Here is a 21,908-nt window from a genome sequence, read left to right as displayed (position 1 = left end):
TTGATATAATCACCGTCACCTAAAGGTTTTCCATGCTTAGCTATAATTCTTGAAACTTCAAAACTTGCAGCCACTAAGTTAGAGGAACTTTTAACAAAGTTTACAAAAGAACTGGATTGTGAAATCCATTTTTTAACTCACGCGATATATGTTCTTTTTGCTCATCCTCGCTTTTGCCTCAAAGCCAGCTGAGATTGGACTCATAATGACATTTTACGGATGACGTCCGACAAACAACACTTTCCAAACACATGGCACATAAGGCCTTGTTTTCTCTGTGAATCATTCCATATCTTTCAGTCCACCACTCTTGAAAAGGTCTGCCACTTCCTTCTTCTTCATTAAGTTTTATTTTTTTTTATTTTTGAGAATGACATGTTATGGTAATTATTCTGATAAAAATTTATTGATGGCAACGCTAGCAATCGATGTAAGACCGACATGTTTTCAGTATCAACAAAATGGCGGAAGCTAAGGAGATCTCGTTCAAATACGAGATTTGTCTTGAAAAAAATTTATTATGCCCTATGCTCCCCAAATGAAACACAGTCATATGAAAAAATTATATGGAATATGATCCACTAGCGCTTCTTCCATATTATTTACAGTTCTCGGAAATAATTAAACGTTACTAATTATGGTAGTTTGAGATATCCGTGATTTTTCAAAAAAACACATTTCATAATATCATCGTCGTCGCGTGCCACACAAAATCGTTTCACATGCCACCTTAGTCACGCGTTCCATAGGTTCACCAGCCCTGGTCTAGGTGTTAATTGAACTCAAATTTAATAACTTTATTTATTAGATTTACAAGTTTCACTGGTATATTAATTGATACTTTATATTATATGTACTTCGAAATAAACATCTGAACTCAGGTTGAGTACTTGTACTGCTGAAAGTGTTGAGACTTGATAAAATCTAGTGGGACAAATGTCTCTCTTCTTTGAATAAAAATTTTATTTATTAGTGTTTTAACACAGAACTAGGAATTCGGAACTGATTTCCAGTTGCAATAGATATATCTAGAAATCTTGTTTAGAACAGACATTAATTTAAAGTTTTAAATGTATTGTATGATATGTTAGTTGTTGGCCATTCTTCAGTTGTAGAATGACTGTAATGACTATAATACATCGTGTAAAGCACTTTTCATGTGAAGAATGGAGAAAGATAGTTGACAGTTTTTGTATGGTGCCCCAATGGTCCACAAGTAACAACTTATATCGGAAGTGGGGATAACCAGTTTTTCCTAGCCTAACGTGTGTTATCCATATAGGATGATTTTTGGGATGCCCCTGTCCTCTATCCAGCAGACAGGACCAAGCCAGCGCAGGTGATGTTGTCTGAGGATTATAGATGTTTGAAAGACCTGTTTGAGCAAGTATATCAGTGTTTAACACTCTCTCTTGTCATTTTCAGGATCCTACAGAGGTAGCACTTGAAGTAAAATGAATATAATTTTCACTTGTCGCGCAAGTAGTCTATGACTCAAATGCTCAACCTCCATTTTGGTAGTGAACTTTAGGATATCCCAAACTCTTGGTCTAAGTCTAGCAAAGTTCAACACTGCCTTCCCTATGCAGTTTTTGTCTTCTCTTTTAGGAACAGGTCATCTTGAATTGTTGAGCCCAAGTAACAGAAGGGTGTACAGCATCCAGCTTGTTTTCATCAATGAGGATCGAAGTTGGTGGTGTAGCGTGTGGCCTCATCATGTTTGTTTTTGTGCTCATAGTTGGCCCATACTTTTTGCAGGGCTGAGAGAAGCAGGACATTATTGGCTGAAGTTCCTCCTGCTAATGTATTACCACTGCTGCGTCATCCACAAATAACATGTAATATCTCTTACAAGAGTGGTTCTGATTTTTGTTATAGCCCTCACTCATAACATTCAAAAGTTTGCCAGCAAATCTGGAATGGAGGTAGATGCCTTTGGTGGATTTGGTGGAAAAGTATTCCAAAGAGGGTTAATGTTCAAACTTTTGGAGAAGACACCATTGAACTCTTTAGTGTCATGTAACCTTAAATCCCTCTATGATGTCTAACATGTTCTCCACAGTATTTTGCTTATATATATATTTAGAAAAATTTGCAAATAGACCTCCCCCGATACATTTTCTAGTATCCTGTCTATAATCATGAGATCTTTGATCTTACACCAGTTGTCCGGTGCGGTCCTCAGCTCAGTCACATACCCACGGAAGTCATTCTGTTGTGGTTTGACCCGATATAACTTTTTACGGCATGTCTCGCGTTGATATCTGCGTGGCGGAGAAGTGCCGTTTTGACATCCTCATATTTATCGTGGAACAGACTGTCTCTCAACATAAAGTTTTTCAGCAATGTCAGTTTGTAAGACAACAGCAGGGGCCACTCTTAGTTTCCATTTTACACCTCGCTGCCGCGGCCTCAAAGTGCGCCAAATACGCTAGAAGGTGTCATCTTCCTTCATGCCTTGGAAGTTCTTGTCTAGCTTGTCCAAGACAATATTATTTCGCACCTCAACTGCCTGACTTGCCACTGCACCTGCCTCTGGCGCAGACTTCTCTTTGCCAGTTCCAGTTCGTCTTTTCTCTTGAGCGCCTCTCTAGCATCTCTCTCCTTCCACCTTTTGTGTTCATCACGCCTGGCCTTCTCCTCATGTTCATGTCTAGCAGCCTCATCTGCCTTTGCCTCTTTCCTCAACCTCTCCTCTCGTCTGGCCATGTCTCGCTCAAACTCCTCCTTCTTGGCTCTCTCATACTCCACTTTCTGCTTAGCCACATACCTCTCCAACCTTTCACCCTCATACCCGAGAGCACGGCCATCACTAATGAACTGAGCGGCTAACTTCAACCTAGTCTCCATTTATATCTTAATTTTAGGCTTTACTGTTTAGCACTAACAAACAGATAATCGAAAAAAAAAAAAATATTAGTATCTTAATGCAGTACAATGGGAACAAGCTGAAACTATGGGCACATCGACAAAAACAGGGCCAAGGACTTATCTGCTCAGTATCCCGCGTCAGACGAAGATCGCCTCACTCCAGGCTACACAGAAGAGAATAGCCACAGGAGCAGACCAACGGTTCTAACTTCAGGACGGGTTCCGGTACACTAGCCAACAAGACACACAGATCCAGGCGGATCCCGTCGACACACACTCAATTCACTCACACGTTGCCGCTCAGAGCCAGAGGATTCATGCGTTGGTGACAATAAATAAAAAAAAACAGGTTACAATAGTTTCAAAGAGTAACTACACGCTCTAAGTTTTAGGAAACATTGTGAACTAATCCCATTAGGCACAATACAATGAATGCCCGTCTAATCTATTTCGTGCTGTACAACAAAACAACAGATCGCTTAAACAGCTGAAATGTATTTAATTATATACAAAACATATATACATTATATATCTGCAATATATGTTGGCCCTTGTGGTCAAATCAAGGACACAAAGTTCCCCAGAGACCCCAATTCTGTCAGGTGGGATAACAGTTTAAATAGGGTGTATGATATACGATCCCGGGCTCCCCAGTGAACACTGGTCTCTAAGTCCCTGTTGAGGTTGTACTTTAGTTGTGGCTCGTCTGCCTGGACACCCCTAACAATCTAGCAATCAACTTAGGGAATAATTCCCCAAAAAATGAATAATGCCAATAGAAACGTACACTAGTCAATAACGAGATTGCATATAACAAAGCAAAGGTTTAATGAAGTACTAATATGATGTGGCATAAATGATGAATAAATATTAATGTATTTACAAGGGCAAGTACAAGTTATACATATTATTCAAATGAAATATAGCACACCTTAAGCTCGATGCCACAGTTTGATCATGGCCCGCGAAGCCCACACACAATCATTCACAATGCCATAGATGCACGGACCATACTAAAACAAATCAGGCTGGCTATAAGAGTCCCAAGCCTGCGTCCCTGAACAAGAAAAATATCCATTCCTTGAGATCATAGGACCAACGAATTTAGAGCTACACCACAAAGAATAAAGTAAAATAAACTAACTTACCCATCACTGGGGAAAAAAACACAACAGAAAGCTCCAACAAAAGATCTACCACAACAGAAGCAAAGAAGCAATGGCATCAACAAAGCATGTCCTTAGGAACTAGATTGCTCAATGTAAATCATTATGGTACACAAAAGAGAAACATCACACAAGAAGCAACTCTAAATGCGCACGACATTCTGTACCCATTATTTTTCAGTGGAAAGAAACAATTACTTTTAACAGCTTGGGAGGACAGTCTATTGTATGTAAAATATTAAAGATGCCATCTCTGCTAACTAAATTGAAGGCTTAAATCAGGTAAATGAATGTAATGTACAAAGGCATTCTTTGTTCTCTGCAATTTTTCTGCAGCTGACAGAGGTAGAATATCATGTCAGTTGTTGATCTCCCTGAATGAAAGCCACATTAGAATTCTAGGTAGACCCAATCATTGAGTTAGTATCACTCAAGCAAAAACTACCATGCTTAGGTGGGAAATTCCGCTGTAATTGTTACAATTGCTGGTCACCTTTGCTCTTATAATTTGTGACTATCTTTGTATACAGTAAGTCCTGTGGCACAGCACCTTCTTGCCAGTATTTGCATAGCAGTTAATGTAGAGGTTGGCTTAATGTCGCTTTGCATTGTTTTAGGAGATCTGGGGAATGCCTTCACACCCAGGGGCTTTGCCAGCAGCCATCTATATATATGGCTTTGTTGGTTGAGTTCTACTAGGGTGGGTTCTTCAGCTAGATCAGCTATTGCATTAATAGCCTCTAGGGCTGAGGTAGAGACTGAGCCTGTTGCATATAGCTCGAAGTAGAGCTGTGTATTATTTACACAAATTTTTTTGTTCTTTTTGTCATTGTTCCTTTATAAATATATTTGTATTCTTGAAATAAAATAATTCATTTGTTGATTAAAGTGACATATTCAAAAAGAAACATTGCTTCTTCAAAGAAAAAAAAGATAGCTTCTTAATCATTGTTAATATTGTTCACTGTAAATTATTTATGCATTGAATAGAATATTTTAGTTTTATCCTTGATCTTAATAGAGAAAATGCTGGAAAACACCCTAAAAGAAGAGAAAAAAAAATTATATTAAAACGTTACTAAACACTAATAATTGCAGACTACTTTCCAAAAAAGGATAGGTTGAGAGAATGAGGGCCATATGGTTTTTAAATTCTCCTCACTAAATTTTATTACAAATCACATAATCAACTTAATTATTTTCCATGTCAGCATCTGGGTATCCCTAGCCCCCCCCCAAAAAATTGAATTATTTTAATATCATTAAAATATATTTAGTTTTGTTTTTAGCTGTCCCTGAAAGTGAAAAAGACTCTATTAGACTATTAGTTTTGTGTAGAATGTCTGTCCATCCGTCCGTCCTGTTTACATCTGTGTACTGTGATGATTTATAATCACAATTTGTTTGTTAATTTTACTCTGATATGGGGTTCTGAATCCAACAGTCTGTTCCTTTTTTCGACTTGTCTGAAAATGCTGAAAAAGCAACTTCACAAAAATATAAAGTTAGAAAAGGCAAGATGTATTTCAGAACTTTTTTTCAGTTAAAACTGGATAATATACATTTTGCACTTGTAACCTTCTGGCATGAATGTTGTATTAAATGTTAAATGGATATCTTATCCATTCAATATTTTTGTTTAAATCAGGAAAATAGTTTTTCAAACTCCTTGACAAACTTTCCTAATGCTGTGATATGTATTCTAGAGTACCAGCATCAATTTTAGTTGCTGAAGTTGTTATAAAACTCATGAAGAGATTGAAACAAGTCTACTTCTCCATTGCAGTACCAACTTTCTTTTGTCATAAATTTTCCGATGGCAGCGCTCACTTTATCTTGAAGATTAAACAACGAAATTTCTTTGTTTTTCAATGATAAGTTGAGGTAATTTACAACAGAGAATATATCTGTTAAGTATGCATTGATGTTCCTGTCAAAGTTCAGATAGCCAAAGCCTGTCAGTGTATACATCAATGTGTGGATAGGACATATGGGGCAACATTTTGAATTCTTTCAATGAGTCCTTTGTTTATTCCAACCATACATTTGGCATCAATCTAAGATTGCAGGATCACTAATAGATGATGACCCATTAAAGTTTGGCATGAGTAAGCTATGGAAATCTGGAGGATCAACTTTTGCTTAAAACTATTCTTCAATAGTTGTCTCTATACTCATTTATATAATATGGTTGTGAAAGTTGGACTTAAGAATTCAAGCCTTTGTGAGTAAATACTACAGAAAACTCCAAGGTATCAGATAGCAGGAAAAGAAGACAAATGAATAGGTACTTTTACAAATTAACACTCTGGCTGGCAAATATTTGAAGAGACAAAAGCTGAGCTCGTTTGGTCATGTTGCAAGACATGACTCACTTTCAAAAGTCATCCTTCAAGATACAGTGGTGGGAGCATGAAGAAAGGGGTCAAGCAAAGAAAAGTTTGCTGGACAACATGAAAGAATGAACTGACCTTTCACTTGATATTCTGCTTATAACATCTGCAGACTGGAAAGAGTGGAGAGGTTTGGTTATGTAAATTATCACAGCACCCCTACAACAAGAGACAGATGAGATAAGAATGAGACAGTAATAGGGAGAAACAAGTTATTATTCTCTTCCTGATGTACATTCTCTTTTACTATGTAATTTTGTTTTGCCAAATTAAAAATTAGTTTTTGAATTACTTTTAACCTGTATCAATTTTTTTTTTTTTTCAGCCCACAGGCTCAGGCTCCTTAACAGTGAAAACCCAATCTTTACCTACCATAGCCCCACAGACAGCACAGCCTATTAGAGCAGTAGCACCATCTTTACAGACTGTTCAAGCCCCTAATGCTGTGCAGAATGCTCGCTTAGCAGTTCAAGATAAAAAGCCCATGGTGATCAATAGTGTTGGATCTGTCCAACAAATACAAGTTCCTGGGAGCCGGTTCCATTATGTTCGATTGGTGTCACCAGTTACAACCAGCACAACACTCCCAACTTCATTATCAGGTATTTAGCTAGGTCTTTATTTGCTTTCATTTATATTTTAAATCACTAGTTGTAACTAAAATAAGTTTATGAATTTTAGCCATTTTTACCCAATTACAGAATAACTCAAATTAATAATATTATCATTACCATTACAATAATTTCGAAAATGTAATGGGTTTTCTTGAATTAACTTGATAAATTCATTATTCTAGAATTTCCTTTTTTTTTTCTAATGAGCATTATTGTTATTGTCTAGTTTTATCAGAATTTAGTTTCTGTTAGTCTTTCTTTCAGTTAGTTTACTGATTCAATAATTAAAAAATAAAGTTTTCTTTTTCATATCATTTTATGAATGTCAGTGATGTTAATTAATGATGTTAATTTTGAATATTTTTAATATGCATTTATACAAAGTATAATTATTGTAAACATACTCTTGACTCCTTCAATAAAAAAAAAGTACTTTAATATTTGTTTCAATAATCAAAGATTTATATTGTTTGTTCTTGTTTTGCAGTTGTCAAGACCAGTGATACATTGAATCAGGCTTCTGTTGTTCCTAAAAATGCAATACCCATCACTATGACAACAGCGCCGCAGTTGAATCAAGTGAAAATTACTTTACCTGTACAGCAGAATATGCCCTTGGTAATGGATGTTTACTTTATAGTAACAAAAATATGTAATATAACCTCCCCTTTTTTTGTCGTGGAAGATAAGCACAGATCTCTTTTCTTATGATTTTGAAGATGGCTGAGAAGTCTGATTTTCCTTTGCAAAGCCCATTACATTCAAGGCATGGCTCGTTTGGGTCTGTTCAAGTATTTCCAGTGTTTGCTCTACGTTTTTTTGGGGCTGATCTTCTTTCTTTGTTAATGGCAATCCTCTGCCTCATAGCTTGAAACATACTTCACTCACAGCTCCAGGCCATAGGACAGATTGAGGGCTAGCACTTGCCAGTCGATTGCTTGAATTTATCTTTGTACAAATTAGATTACAAATTAACAGATAACCACTCCAATAAATATTTTAAGATATTCTCAGTCCATTCATGTGTGTTTTACTTATGGAATGACAGGCACCGAAACCTGCAGCGACAAGTGTACACCGTGTCATCCTTCCGGCAACTACAACGACCACTGTGCCTGTGCAGGGCGCTTCTGTTACATCCCTGGCACCTATTCAGCCGGCACCCACAGTGTCTATACAGAATGTCAGCCAGTTGCCTCCTGGCACCACCATTCTTTCACCCAGTAATGCCAATATACAGGGCTTAAGGAGCTTTGCTCTGGTGCCTGCTTCATATGTCACACAGGTAAATACCAAAACAAAATTTGAAAAATATGTTCATGTTTGTCAAACAATGCCATTAATGATCCAAGATATTATAATATAATAACTTTTAGAAGGATGTCACCATTTGTGAAACTTGTAGTAAAACACACCCTTTTTTATGTTCAAGAGTTGTAACCAATGACATTGTGGGTAATATGATAATTTCCCCTCCACCATTGACAGATCATTGTGGATCAATCTGATAATCCCCCTCCCCCCCAAACCCTACTAGAGATATTTAATTAGTAACATTTTAAAACCTAAGTATTTATGATAAAAAATATAATTTAAAGGTAGTTTTTAGAGTGCTAGCTAGCTAACAAAGTAGGCTAATCATCAATTACTACATATTTTATGAAATAAGTCCATTTCCTAATACTTATTACATTTTAAATCAGGTTAAAATAAAAGGTTCAACTAAGCTAGGCTTTGGAACTAGTTTAAACAAAATATTGTCTTGAACAGGTTACTTGGTTAAGTTTTTCTGTGAAATGATTAGCAAACAACATTTGAAGTAATTTCAAACTATCATGTCATTTTTAAAATGTGAAAGATTCATGGTTGTTATATTCAATGTCATAATTCATTTAAAAAAAAAAAGAAATTCAACAAAACCTTTTCATTAATTGCCTAGATTAGAAATAAGCTGACTTCCTCACATTTTTTTAAAACTATTAATTCTGACAAATATGTTTTAAAGTGTATTCAGCCTACAAAAACATTCTTTCTGGTGTTTGTTTAATTTGTTCTAAAGAAATGTTAAATTTCATGATATTAAACTATCCTAATTTAAGTTGTCAAAATGGGTACTATCTTTTAAGCTATCAAAAAGATGTGCTGACATTTTTTTTCAAATGTAAGTTCCATGTATGGTTCAAAAAAATATAGCAGACCCCATAACTTTTCTTTGTTTATCCATTTCAGCTACAATTAAATAAACCACTGGTGTCAAAGGCTACCCTCCCGCCTCCACCACCACCACCTCCCTCAGCGCCACTATCGACATCAGCAGCATCAGCTCAGAGACAGACTCGAGACTATGTACCTATAGCCAGCATAGATCCTGTGGTGACTCAGTACACAGTTTCTAGGAATGTACCTGCACAAAATGGGTAACTGCAGCCTTTTAAATCTTCCTTGTGACAAAAATAAAAAAATAATTTAAAACATCGACAGTCCAGTGTCCTAGATTATGCTTGATATTTACCTTTACCTTTACCTATCCCTTAGTCTGTTGGACCGTTGGGGCACCAGGCAAGATTTGTCGACCGTCTTTCTCCATTCCTCCCTTTTTTTTTGCCTTGTTCAGAACCTCTCTCAATGGCAGGCCTGTCCATTCTTTAATGTTGTCCTCCCATCGCTTTTTCTGTCTGCCTCTTCTTCTTTTCCCTGGCACTGTTCCCTGAAGAAAGGTCTTTGCGAGCCCCGTAGATCTTGTAATGTGGCCAAAGGTTTTAAGCTTTCGTTTTTTCACAATAGTAAGCAGGTCGTCATGAGCTCCGATCGCTACAGTAACCCTGTCTCTGATTTCTTGGTTTGTGATGCGGTCTTTGAATGTGACTTCCGCAGCATATGGCATGCAAATAAATGCCGAAAAAACTCAAATTATGACCAATAGCCATCAGGGCTTTAAAAGAGGCATCAGTATTGGAGGTGAAAAGCTAACTAGTGTTAACAGCTTCAAATACCTCGGAGCTATTGTCTCAGATGAGGGAACAAAACCCAAATTATTGGCCCGAATAGCACAGTCCACAGCAGCCCTTTCAAAACTTAAAATAATATGGAAAGATAAGGGCTTAGCCCTCAGCACCAAAATTAGACTGATGCGCTCTCTGGTCATGGCCACATTTTTATATGCTTGTGAGTCGTGGACGTTGAATGCAGAGCTTGAGAGGAGGATCCTAGCAATGGAATTGAGATGCTACAGAAGGATCCTAGGCATGCTTGATATTACCAAAGGAAAAACCCATTAGCTACCATATTATAGTTACAGGATAACAGACAAAAAAAGACTAACTGAACAACTTCTATACCATGGGCGTAGCCAGGGGGGGGGGGGGGGGTTTGGGGTTCAAACCCCCCCGGGGGGGGGATTGGAATTTAGTGAATGATTTTTTGCTTTGATTTTGTTTATTTTAGGTGAGATTTTAATACTAAACCATCAATTGCCCCAGCACAACCAATGGGGTTTTGAGTTTAAAACCCCTTACCAGGGGTTTTGTGTTTAAAACCCCCTACTTGGGGTTTTTGCAGTTACCCCCCCCCCCCCTTCTATAAAACAAAACAAAACAAAAATGCAAACGAAAATCCCCTAATTTCAAGAGCACAGTTAAGGGAGATTTTGATTTTAAAACCCCCTCCAAAATTTACGATAAACCCCCTCTTCAATATAAAAAAAAGTTAATTACGCACTCAAAATGTTATGAGCGTAGCTAAATGGGTTTTGACTTAGTTTTTAGTTTAAACCCCACTTCAGCGGGGTTTGAAGGTAAAAAATACCTCTTTAATAATAAAAACAAAGCAAATTATACACTCAAATGTTTTGAGTGTAGTCAAAGGGGTTTTGAGTTTAAACTCCCCTCCAGTGGAGTTTGAAGCTAAAAAGTACCTCTTCAATATAAATAAAAGCAAATTACTCACACTAAAATCTATCAACGCAGCCAAGGGGGGTTTGAGGCTAAAAAATACATCTTCAGTGTAAGAAAAAAAGCAAATTACGCACTCAAAATGCTATGAGCGTTGCTAAAAGGGGTTTTGAGTTTAAACCCCCATTCAGAGGGGTTTAATGCTAAAAAGTACCTCTTCAATATAAATAAAAGCAAATTACTCACACTAAAATCTATGAACGCAGCCAAAGGGGTTTTGAGTTTAAACCCCCCGCCAGGGGGGTTTGAGGCTAAAAAAAATACATCTTCAGTGTAAGAAAAAAAGCAAATTACGCACTCAAAATGCTATGAGCATTGCTAAAAGGGGTTTTGAGTTTAAACCCCCATTCAGAGGGGTTTAATGCTAAAAATACCTCTTCAATATAAAAAAAAAGCAAATTACACACTAAAATTATTTGAGTGTAGCCAATCCAATCGGGGGTTTTGAGTTTAAACAACTCTTCTACAGATGGCGATTGTTTAAAGTTTAAAACCCCTCCAGATGGTTTTGAGTTTAAGATCCCCCCACAGAGCATTTTGAGGTGGAAAACCCCCAACAGATGATTTTGACGATAAAACTTCTCTTTTCGATTTAAAATCTAAAGCAAACTACAGTCACTTAATTCCAAGATCGTATTCAAGAGTGGTTACACATTTTACCAGTGGCAGGGCTCCCTTAATAAACTGTAGTGAATAGTCATCTGCCGAAATTGAAAAACACTAAATGTGGCTCAACAAAGATGGCTAAGACAGATTTTAGTAGTCAGTTATAGAGATTGGGTTTAAATCAAGGAAATCCTATTCCGAACTGGGAGTCGACCCTTTAGTAAGATTGTGAGAGAGCGACGCATGAGGTTTGCGGGACATGTTCTCCGACAAAATGAATTACGCATAAGAAGAGTTGCAATGATATCCTAGTACAACTTGACGCCACTCATTCATTGAGGTCCTCATGGCAGGTGGGAAGAGGCTTCAGACATTACCAGTGACAGATTTTTATGGAAACAGCTTGACGTCAAATGCTCCGAACGGCGCGGTAGGGTCTAAGTCAGTAAGAATAGCACATTAGGTTTTTGAAATAAAACTTTTTAATAACAGGAAAATGCACTGTAGATACCTCAGAATATGCATTTTGTTGGCTTTCAATACCAGAAATAGTGCTTGGCGGCGGGGCTTCGCCCCGCGCTAGCGCTTCCCAGACCCCATTGCTAGTAATGGCAGTGAATCTACAATTTTATGGAAACAGCTTGACGGCAAATGCGCCAAACGGCGCGGGAGGGTCTAACTCAGTAAAAATAGCACATTAGGTTTTTGAAATAAAACTTTTTAATAGCAGGAAAATGCACTGTAGATACCTCAGAATATGCATTTTGTTGGCTTTCAATATCAGAAATAGTGCTTGGCGACGGGGCTTTGCCCCGCGCTGGGGGAGCTCCTAGCGTTCCCCCAGACCCTCTTACTAGTAAATGCGGGGAATCTACAATTTTTCCACTAACTCATGGAAGAACCTATTCTAGGGCACAATAAACGTCTTCCGAAAGAATGAAGGGTCAGAATGCAATAAAGATTATTTACACACACACACACATAAATACATATAAAAAAATTTGCGCGGGGGGGGGAGGGAGAGAGAAAGAGAATCCTGGCTACGCCCATGTTCTATAAAGAGGTGGACAATAATGCTACAGGCCCAACCTATCTACTATATTTTTACAGAAATTTCAATGTATATTAGAGGCTTGACTGTACTTTCAACTATACATGTAATCAGTACTATACTGTCTTTGTGTGTAATAACTGACATGAAAAGTTATTTTTAATTAATTGATTTATATTTTTGCTTTCATTTTCAGCCCCACTTTGGAAGCCACAGGCGCTAGACCTAGAAAACCTTGTAATTGTACAAAATCTCAGTGTTTAAAACTGTAAGTGACAATTATTATTGTTATCTATTAAAATTTCAAAAAATAATTTGTATCCCCTGAGAACTGACAGAATGTATCAAAATATTTTTTTCGATATTTTGAACAACCAAGGAAAATAATGAAATGCTGGAATGTGGTTCTTAATTTAATATATCTTGGTGTCTTTATGGCATGGGTGTTTGCAAAATACTAGATATAATTTAGGTCTAAATTCATGGCAAAAATTTTGGGCTCATTTTTTAAATTTTTTTTTTCCCTTTTTAACCTTAAATCCTTCAGTTGCATGAAAGACAATAAATGTAGATACATGTCAACTTCTAAATTGGTAATGAATGAAAATTATAATGTTCTATAAATCTTAAGATGCTTGAATTAAAAAAAAAATGACTTAATATTTTGAAGTGTATTTTATACTCACTAAGAAATTCATTAAATAACTATATTTTGTTTACTAGGTACTGTGATTGTTTTGCTAATGGAGAGTTTTGTCAAAATTGCAACTGTACAAATTGTGCTAATAATCTTGAGCATGAAGAGGAAAGATCAAAGGCTATCAAATCTTGTTTAGACAGAAATCCTCAGGCATTTCACCCAAAGATTGGTATGATTTTTGTTTAAATCTGTGTCTACTCTTTTTGATTAACTTAAGTGATTTCACAATGTGAAACTAAATATTTTAATAAATTTACCTAGATACATTATATACATTTAAAAATAAAAACATTAATTGTTCCCTACTAAATTTACTTCTTTTGCTTTTATTCATAGAGTGGCGTGGAATTTCAACCCCGAATTCCTTACGTAATTATAAAAAAAAAAAGTGTATAGATAAAATTTTATAATATAGACATGCACAAACACACCATCACCTCCTTCATTAAATAAATAAACATTTGACTATCAAGCACTGTAATCAAATATTAATAGATAAATACAAAAAGAAATCTTATCTATGGAAATTTCATCAATGCACTTTATAAATTATATCAGTTTTTATCACAGTTGCCTTTTTTTTCTCTCTTATTTAATAAATTAGCTTTGGTTAAGATAGATTTAAAACATTGAAAATGTCAGTTGTACTGTGACATGCTTTATAAAAAGGAAGCATTAGCGTGTATAAATTGTGTCCAACATATACATTATGTTAATGAAAATAAAAAATTATAAAATAAAAAATAAGTCAATGAATTTGTTTCCTATTAGTTAATGACATTCTACATGTGTTTTCAGGCAAGGCCAAAGATATTGAAGGTAACAGGCGGCATACCAAAGGTTGCAATTGTAAACGCTCAGGTTGTTTGAAAAATTATTGTGAATGTTATGAGGTAAGATGTTCTTTGATTTATTCATTTTGTTTGCCAAAAAGTAATCGCAACTAGTTGTATGTAACTTTATTAACTTGTTTTTCTTGATTGGTGGTTCCCAAATTTTGTTTAAATGCTGGCTGAATTGTTTCCCAAAGCTCCATAATGTTAATCAGCACAAATAAATTGTATGAATTTATCTCTTTCTTGAGATATCCCTCATAAATTGAGTGTTGACATTGTGTATGTTGTTAGTATGTAGACTAAGTCCCTTTGGCAACAGTTTGTATTGTGTTTGTATGTTGATAGTTGAACTTTTTCCTGTAGGCCAAGATAATGTGCTCAAGTTTTTGTAAATGTTTTGGATGCAAAAATTTTGAGGAGAGCCCAGAGCGCAAGACATTAATGCACCTGGCTGATGCAGCAGAAGTTCGTGTTCAACAACAGACAGCTGCCAAAACTAAACTTTCTTCACAAATATCCTCTGTACCTTCCAGGCCTCCAACAGCTCCTGCAAGCGGAGAAAGGTAAATATTGTTTTTATTTATAGTTGTAAGTATTAGAAAAAAAATAATGAGGTTATAAAATATCTAATTTCAGTGATGGGAATTTTCCGAAAATTTTCAGAATTCCGAAAATTTCTTCTGATCTGATTTTCTAGCCAAAAAATTTGAAATTTTCCCATTTTTTTTTTTTTTTAAATCTGAACTTTATAAAAAAAAATTTAAAGGAAAAACAAAAAAATGATTTTATATTTTTTCCATTATCAAAAGAATGCGAAATAAGATTTTTTATTTGTTCTGAACATGCGCACATCTGGTCTTTTGACACAGTTATTTGTTCTATTTTTTAAAAATCTCGTGTTATCGTATTGTCTAGACTAGAGTGGTTTGAATCAGTTTAGATAGGAAATTCTAGATAAGATATCGCAAAATCTAGTTTCTTTAATTTAAATTATTTTGATCTAGATTATCTATATATCTAGATCTAGATCTATATATTGGATCTAGAGTCACTAGAGATGTAGATCCTGGTATCCAAGTTATTAGATCTAAGTAGATCTAGATCTATAGTGAGAAATATTTATTTAAGTTTTTTCTAGATATATCTAACTAATAACTAAACATTACTAATGCTTTAAAAGCCCAGTGTGGTAGAGATCCACTTCTTGTAAACAACTTGTATTAGCATGAAAAAGTCACATAAGGAAGCCTCAGTAATGCAGTTTTATTGCTTAGCTTCCTTTAAGCATTGCTCCTCATCTGGTTGTTCTTTCTTGGCTTGCTTAAGAACTCAGCAGAGATTCAGCAGCTTTCTCTCAATTGCTTTTCAAAGCAATTTTGTTGGACTTCATGTGCAAATTTTAATAAACAGTTTCTCCTGTACAAAATGTAATAAAATCAGTTAAACATACTTTTGAAGTATTTCCAAAACTCAAGCATGTTTTGATTTTCAAACACATTTACTCTTTATAGTTGTTTAAGAGAGAAGTTGTTACAATACCAGTAACGCAGTTATCTATTATAGAATGTTCAGACTGCCTGGACCCAGATATAAAGGTTTTCTCCTATCATCTATATATACAAACAATAGTGCCTTGCAAATTTTCATAAAAAATGTTTAAAGTCTGTTCCCATCACTGTAATTTAGAACATTTTTTGTTGCAAACATATGGTAGTTATTAAGAGAAAAAAATAATCATTCTATGCGCTGTATGAAGGAGGTATAGTTGTTTTTTTTTTTTTTTATTTAAAATATTTTTAAAAATGTTTTTCTTGTTTTTGTATATAAAGGCTAAGAATGCACTTTGTATGTAAATATTATAACGAATTTTAAAAAAATCAAGCCTTTTTATGCAGCTAGTTTAGTGCAATTGCATGGTGTCCGCGGCCATAATGTATTATATTAGTCCCCGGAAAGTCTTTAAATAGCGATTTGGTAATGCTCAGTATACTCAGATCCTGATTTCTATATCAAAACATTTTAGAGATCTAGATCTAGAGTTTTCTAGAGGTGCAATGCTTTTTGGGCATTTTATTTTAATAATAAAATATATATATATATGAAATGCTCTAACTAAACGTTAATGCAATGTAATTAATACACTATCTCAACTAAAACTAAGTAAAGTGTAAACTAGTTTTCCTAGTCTTTAGATGGTATTAAAGATGAAATTAAATGAACTTAAAAACTTGATATTAATTGAGATGTTTTATTTTCCATTTTATGATACCCTTTGCTTTGATGACCTCATATTTAATTGCTTGTTTCTGTTAGGGTTTGTTGTTTTGGTTATCTCATGTTATATGTTTCTCTTAGGTTACCCTTTGCTTTGATTACCTCGGATGTTGCTGAGGCAACATCAGCATGTCTATTGGCACAGGCTGAGGAGGCGGAAAGAATGAAAATGCCTGCAGTAGTCCAAGAAAGAATGGTGATAGAAGAATTTGGCCGCTGTTTAATGCAGATAATAGATTCAGCAAATAGAACCAGAAGTGAGTAGAGTCTTGTCATTTCTAAGGAGGTATTGCCTTAATGTTTTACTTTCTATAAGTTTCACATCTCCTAGTACAGAAATAATTTTTTTTTTAAAGTTTTTAACAAGATAAAGATATTAATTTAGATTTACATAGTACTATTTTATATTCTCTAAATAACCTAAGACAAAGAAAAGAAAAACCATCTGTTTAAATTTGTATTTGAGTGTACTGACAAAGTTGCTTCTCTCATTTGTTTTGTAATTGATTTTTCTGACAAAATTGCTTCTCTCGTTTCTTTTCAGCAGCCAATTCTGTGGCTTGAAAGTAAATGCAAGTGATTAATCAATGAGAAAATAATCTGACCTCTCCAGATCAAGATGCTGAGACTGGACTTGCTCCAAGCCAAGTAAATTGAATGTCTTCGCCTAGCTAGACATAACTTGCAGAACTAAAGCTGTGGTTCGAGCTGAATTTTCTCTGATACTGAGTCCGTCTTGAATTCAAAAGCATGCTGTGATCATCACAGAAGTAACCCGTTAAACCTTCGTCTTTATCCTTGCAGAATTTAGCATTAAGTTAAGGTCACTGAAAAATCAAGTCACTCATGAGACAATTTAAGCTGTTGTTTTCCTCACTCATGAGACAATTTAAGCTGTTGTTTTCCTCACTCATGAGATGATTTAAGCTGTTGTTTTCCATCTTTAAAAAAAAAAAAAAAGACTATCCATTTTTAATATGTTCATATTAAAAATTCTTGTTCCTCCCCAACCTGAAAAAATAAAGTTCATTTGAATGAACAGTCAGAATTGCATAAATTGTTAAATATAGTTAGGTCTAAAGTCTTCATATATTTTTATCTATAAATATTCCAGTTTTAAGTATATGTGAATCTGTAAAATATGTAAAATAAAGTCAAAAGAAACGTCATTGTTTTATTAATAACTATGCTACTTGCAGATGTGTTATGAGCCTGACCATTGGACTTTCCTCGACCAAATCTTTAGGTTGATGAAATAGTTGAAAATGTTTGTTTCATAATGAGTCTAATTCTGATCTTGTAATGAACTTACTTCAACTAACATTTCTTGTGAAACAGTTATTCAAAGCTAAGAAAATGATGGTATATCAACTAGGCAATTTGTTTTTTCTCTTCAAGTTTTGATGTAAACTTGGCATTTTGGGATTTAGTGACTGACAATGTATACTCCACATCATAGAATGTAGTGGCTGACATGTATACCAGCACTTGCTTGACATAGTGGTATCTTGTAACACATTGGTGAGCCAGGCTTCTGAATAGTTTGGAGGCTATCTAAGATTCTCTGATATATTCCAACTTTCCTGCATAAAGTTTGGGGCAATTGTTTCTTTAATGCTTGTGCATATAGATGTCTTTCAGAAGGGGCAAAGTAATAAAATACTTCAAAGGCTGATCTTTGAGAGAATTAAAGCATTGCTGATGTGTCTATTGTTATGTTGCATATCTATTAATCTAATAGCTGCTAGTAAAGTCATTATATAATTAAAGATCTAATCAGCCCTAAGTCTAATACTGGTTGAGATTGTCCTGAAAAAAACCTTTTTTAAAAAAAGCTCACCTTACCTATGGATATAGTAGCATTCAGACATAGAAAGAATTATTAATATGTCTCTCAGTTCTTAACCAAAGAGACTGAAGGTGGCGCTTGTAGTTTATGAAGTTGGATATAACCAGTTATTATCCGATCTACTCCCTTGTCCATGTGGATTTTTCAATGTGAAAATTGAACTGCCTAAGATTTCTTTGGATGTGATGTTCATATTTATATTATTTTTCAAAAATAATTTATGCATCTCTGTTAGTATTAAATATTAAAAGAATTGACCAAATAATCTTTATCTAAATTGGAAGACAGTAGTGTAGGCATCTATTTGGCTCAATTTAGTATTGTTCTTTTTTTTTTTTATTATTATTATTAATTTGCTGCCTTTTTTGTTGTTTATTATTAGTTGATTTTGTTGAATTTTTATTAACAAAGAATATTGTTAATAAACATTAAGAGTAATATGTTATTTGAATAATGGATTGATAAAAAGCCATGCCTAATGGAATTTTAATAAAAGATATCTAATTGAATTCTAGTTATAACAAAATTATACGTTACTTTAGGAATACAACCGATGTTAATGCAGTCTTTCTCCATCTTAAATAACAAGTTTAGTTTATAAGTTTCAGTAAATTGCTTGATCTGTTATTAGATGAAATAAAATGTATAATCTATGTTCTTCTGTTCTGGTATTGTTGGACTTTTTATTTGTACAAGGCATATTTGAATATAATTTGCTATTTATATTTTACTTTGAACTTTTTTCCCCTAGAAAGCTGCATATAAAATGAATGTCTCTTATTTTAGTCATTTTTATATGAATTTGGTCGTTACCATTGGAGACATGGACTTCCTTTATTAGTCAAAATAAATACAGAGTAAACTAATGAAAATAAGTTGGTTACTACCTAATGTCTTGATGCCCGCCTAAGCTAAATTAATGTAGTCATAGATAAACATTTGTAAAAATTGTGAAATTTGTCAGACATTCTTTTCTTTAATGATTTGAGGCCTTTATAGCTTAGAAAGTTGGTTTTTAAAGGCATTTTGTGTTTTGATAGATCAAGCTTGTTATTATTTAATTTGAAGAATTGCATTCTTAGTTGAGCATCAAATTTTTGCTTTGACCTGCTCTTACCTGGGAGACTATCAGATCATTTTATATTTAATAACATGGTTTGACTGTATTGGAAGTGATCTGAAAAGATTCTTATGCAATGAATTGATTATTTTCACAAAAATAATCTCAAAAACTTATAAATGCTGCCATTGTAAAAAAAAATATATAAAAATCCCTTTTGCTTTTTATTTCTATACCTTTTTTTAAAAAATATCTCTGTTAAAAAAATTATCTTTAAAAAAATTCTGTAGAGCTAAGTAGGCAATATTTATGTTTAGAAAAATTTTTTTTGGTATCTCAAAAACAAAACAAAATCAACAATACTGTGACCACAAACTCCAAACTAGTGCTGGCCTGTTCTGTAACTCTTGTTACAGCTCTTTAACATGTGCCATAATAACCATTTTGTATCATGTCTCACTTCATCTAATATTATAGATTTTTTTCCCTTCCAACTGTGTTAGGTTGGGCTGGGAGTGAGCTTGTATGTCTTGAACTCAAAGTAGTCCACATTTTAGGATTTCATTGTTTACCTCTTTAAGTCTGAGTGTCTTGAATGAATTTGTGTTTTTCTTGGGAAGATGCTGGGGTATTTTTTTTGGTCATCTACTTTTCATGTCACAAAAGTTCATTGTAACATTGTGTATAGGATATGAAATATATTTCTGATGTTTATGTGTGAGAGAAACATTTTCATAATTTATTCATTCTCTATTGCAGTGGTTCCCAACTCTTAGGCAGGCACGACATGGCCTAAATTGTGCCGATGTGCCTCAAATCAACAAATCAAATCAACCAACTCTTAGGGTATGGCCCTATTTTGATATGGGATTATTTACAATGGGGTATCCAGTTAGTTTGACTAAATGAGAGTGAACAAATGACAAACATTTATTTTAAAAATGTAAACACCTCTCATTGAGAGGGAAACATATTGACTACACTACTATGAAACATAAGCTAGTTGTTGCTTAAAGTAATGAATACACAGTGGAGCTAATGTAAACTGTACTCTCTGACCTAACCCCCTTGAAATAAAAACTTAACCTTTAACTGGCCCACAAGTGGTTATGAACATGAACAGTAAAGGTCATTGAAATTAAGTACTCCAAGATGTACCAGATATTTAGAATTAACCAAAGTAAAAAGTAGTCACTGCATGGTATGATTAGCTCATGTTAGTAAAATTCTACCAATACCATTGCAGAAGGTTCTTAATTCAAAACTTCATTGCATGTGCAGCTCTTTCAATCGTTTCCTTTCTTGAGCAAAGTTGATTTTGAGAGTTTTCAGTTCTGCATTGCTGTGTGTCTAAGCAGAAAGAAAACTTTGGCAATTATTTTTTGAATTTTTATATATATGAAAAAGATCAATAATTAACAACATATTTAAAAGAATTAATCTATTAAGTTTCTTTGAGAAAGCTTAATTTAGCAGAATTGCATATCTTGGAGACTTGTTTGGAAAGCAACTTAGGATGAGAATTTTAAGGAATTTAAAGATTGTAAATCTAATTTTTTTTTTAACTGGCAAAATGTGAGAAATTCTCTGTTTGCTAACTGAATTTTTAAACAAATTGTAAAGAACTACATACCCTCAGTCCTTTGAAGATAAACCAGAATCATTTGTTAGCTCTTAAATGAAATAAAATAATTTTCTGATCTTGTATGTGATTTGTATTTAAGGTGGTTAGCAGACTCCTTGACTTGTTTTCACAAGAACTACAGCTCATGGCGATGTGACCCAGTTCAATACTGGGCTCCATTTGTGTTTTAGACCTCCTTCTTAGCACTTTCTCATTGACAAGAACAAAATCAGAACCAACCTGCCTTAGTGTAACATCTCAATGAGGGGTAATCTATGGGGGTTGAGTGTAGAGGTGGAAATCATAATTCCATGCATAGTGAAAATGTTTCTTGTCTTTATTTTCCTCCTGGAGATTGACTAAATGCTGTCCCCAGCTCTAATGTTATGTAAACTAAGGAAGCACTGACTTTGAAACTGAGACTTTGGTGAAACACAAAAGGTTGGGAAGCACTGCTCTATTGAAACTTTGCTTGAAATGTGACACTTTTTTTTTTACTTCTTAGCCTGCATGTTATTGGAACATGAAATGTGTGTCTGCTTGATATTCAATATGTCTCACTGAGAGATAATGTAAATAGCTCATTATAAATTGAGCAGAATTGTTTCTTTCCTTTTAAAAATGTGTACTATATTTTATCCAAATTTTTAATGTGCAAGTAGAATTATAAATAATATGAATTGAAATGTGACTTGAGTTTGTGTACTTTTTTGTGTGAGTAGTTGTTTTTACATGGTCTCTGGGTCTTTAGAATTGAAATACAATCAGATTTCATCAGCAATTATTCCAGACTTTGCCTGATGTCAGAAGCTCATGGTATCCATGTTTGCCAAATGCAATGTGAGAACCTTTCATGTCTTTTTTTTTTTTTTGTTGACTCAATGTATGTAGATATGACTATTGAATGTAGGCTC

The 21,908-nt window shown here is 34.4% G+C and overlaps 1 protein-coding gene across 5 annotated transcripts in view; it reads left to right on the top strand.

Moving 5' to 3' along the window:
• Positions 1-21,685, top strand: part of LOC106075033 (protein lin-54 homolog) — a 28,786-nt gene extending 7,101 nt beyond the window's left edge. For 4 of the 5 annotated variants that reach the window (XM_056019586.1, XM_056019585.1, XM_056019588.1 and 1 more), the window contains exons 3-13: positions 6,756-7,032; positions 7,532-7,662; positions 8,093-8,329; positions 9,274-9,461; positions 12,848-12,919; positions 13,375-13,520; positions 13,688-13,720; positions 14,150-14,244; positions 14,551-14,750; positions 16,543-16,718; positions 17,006-21,685. In XM_056019586.1, the coding sequence (XP_055875561.1) occupies positions 6,756-7,032; positions 7,532-7,662; positions 8,093-8,329; positions 9,274-9,461; positions 12,848-12,919; positions 13,375-13,520; positions 13,688-13,720; positions 14,150-14,244; positions 14,551-14,750; positions 16,543-16,718; positions 17,006-17,025 (1,575 nt within the window). In that variant the 3' untranslated portion in view covers positions 17,026-21,685. The remainder of the gene's footprint in view (positions 1-6,755; positions 7,033-7,531; positions 7,663-8,092; positions 8,330-9,273; positions 9,462-12,847; positions 12,920-13,374; positions 13,521-13,687; positions 13,721-14,149; positions 14,245-14,550; positions 14,751-16,542; positions 16,719-17,005) is intronic. The other variant, XM_056019590.1, reaches the window with a different exon arrangement.
• Positions 21,686-21,908: the final 223 nt, after the last annotated feature.

Source organism: Biomphalaria glabrata, chromosome 2 (assembly GCF_947242115.1).
Source record: "Biomphalaria glabrata chromosome 2, xgBioGlab47.1, whole genome shotgun sequence".
NCBI lineage: Eukaryota > Metazoa > Mollusca > Gastropoda > Planorbidae > Biomphalaria > Biomphalaria glabrata.
Note: the sequence above shows the minus strand (reverse complement) of the source record. Positions and strands in the feature narration are given on the sequence as shown.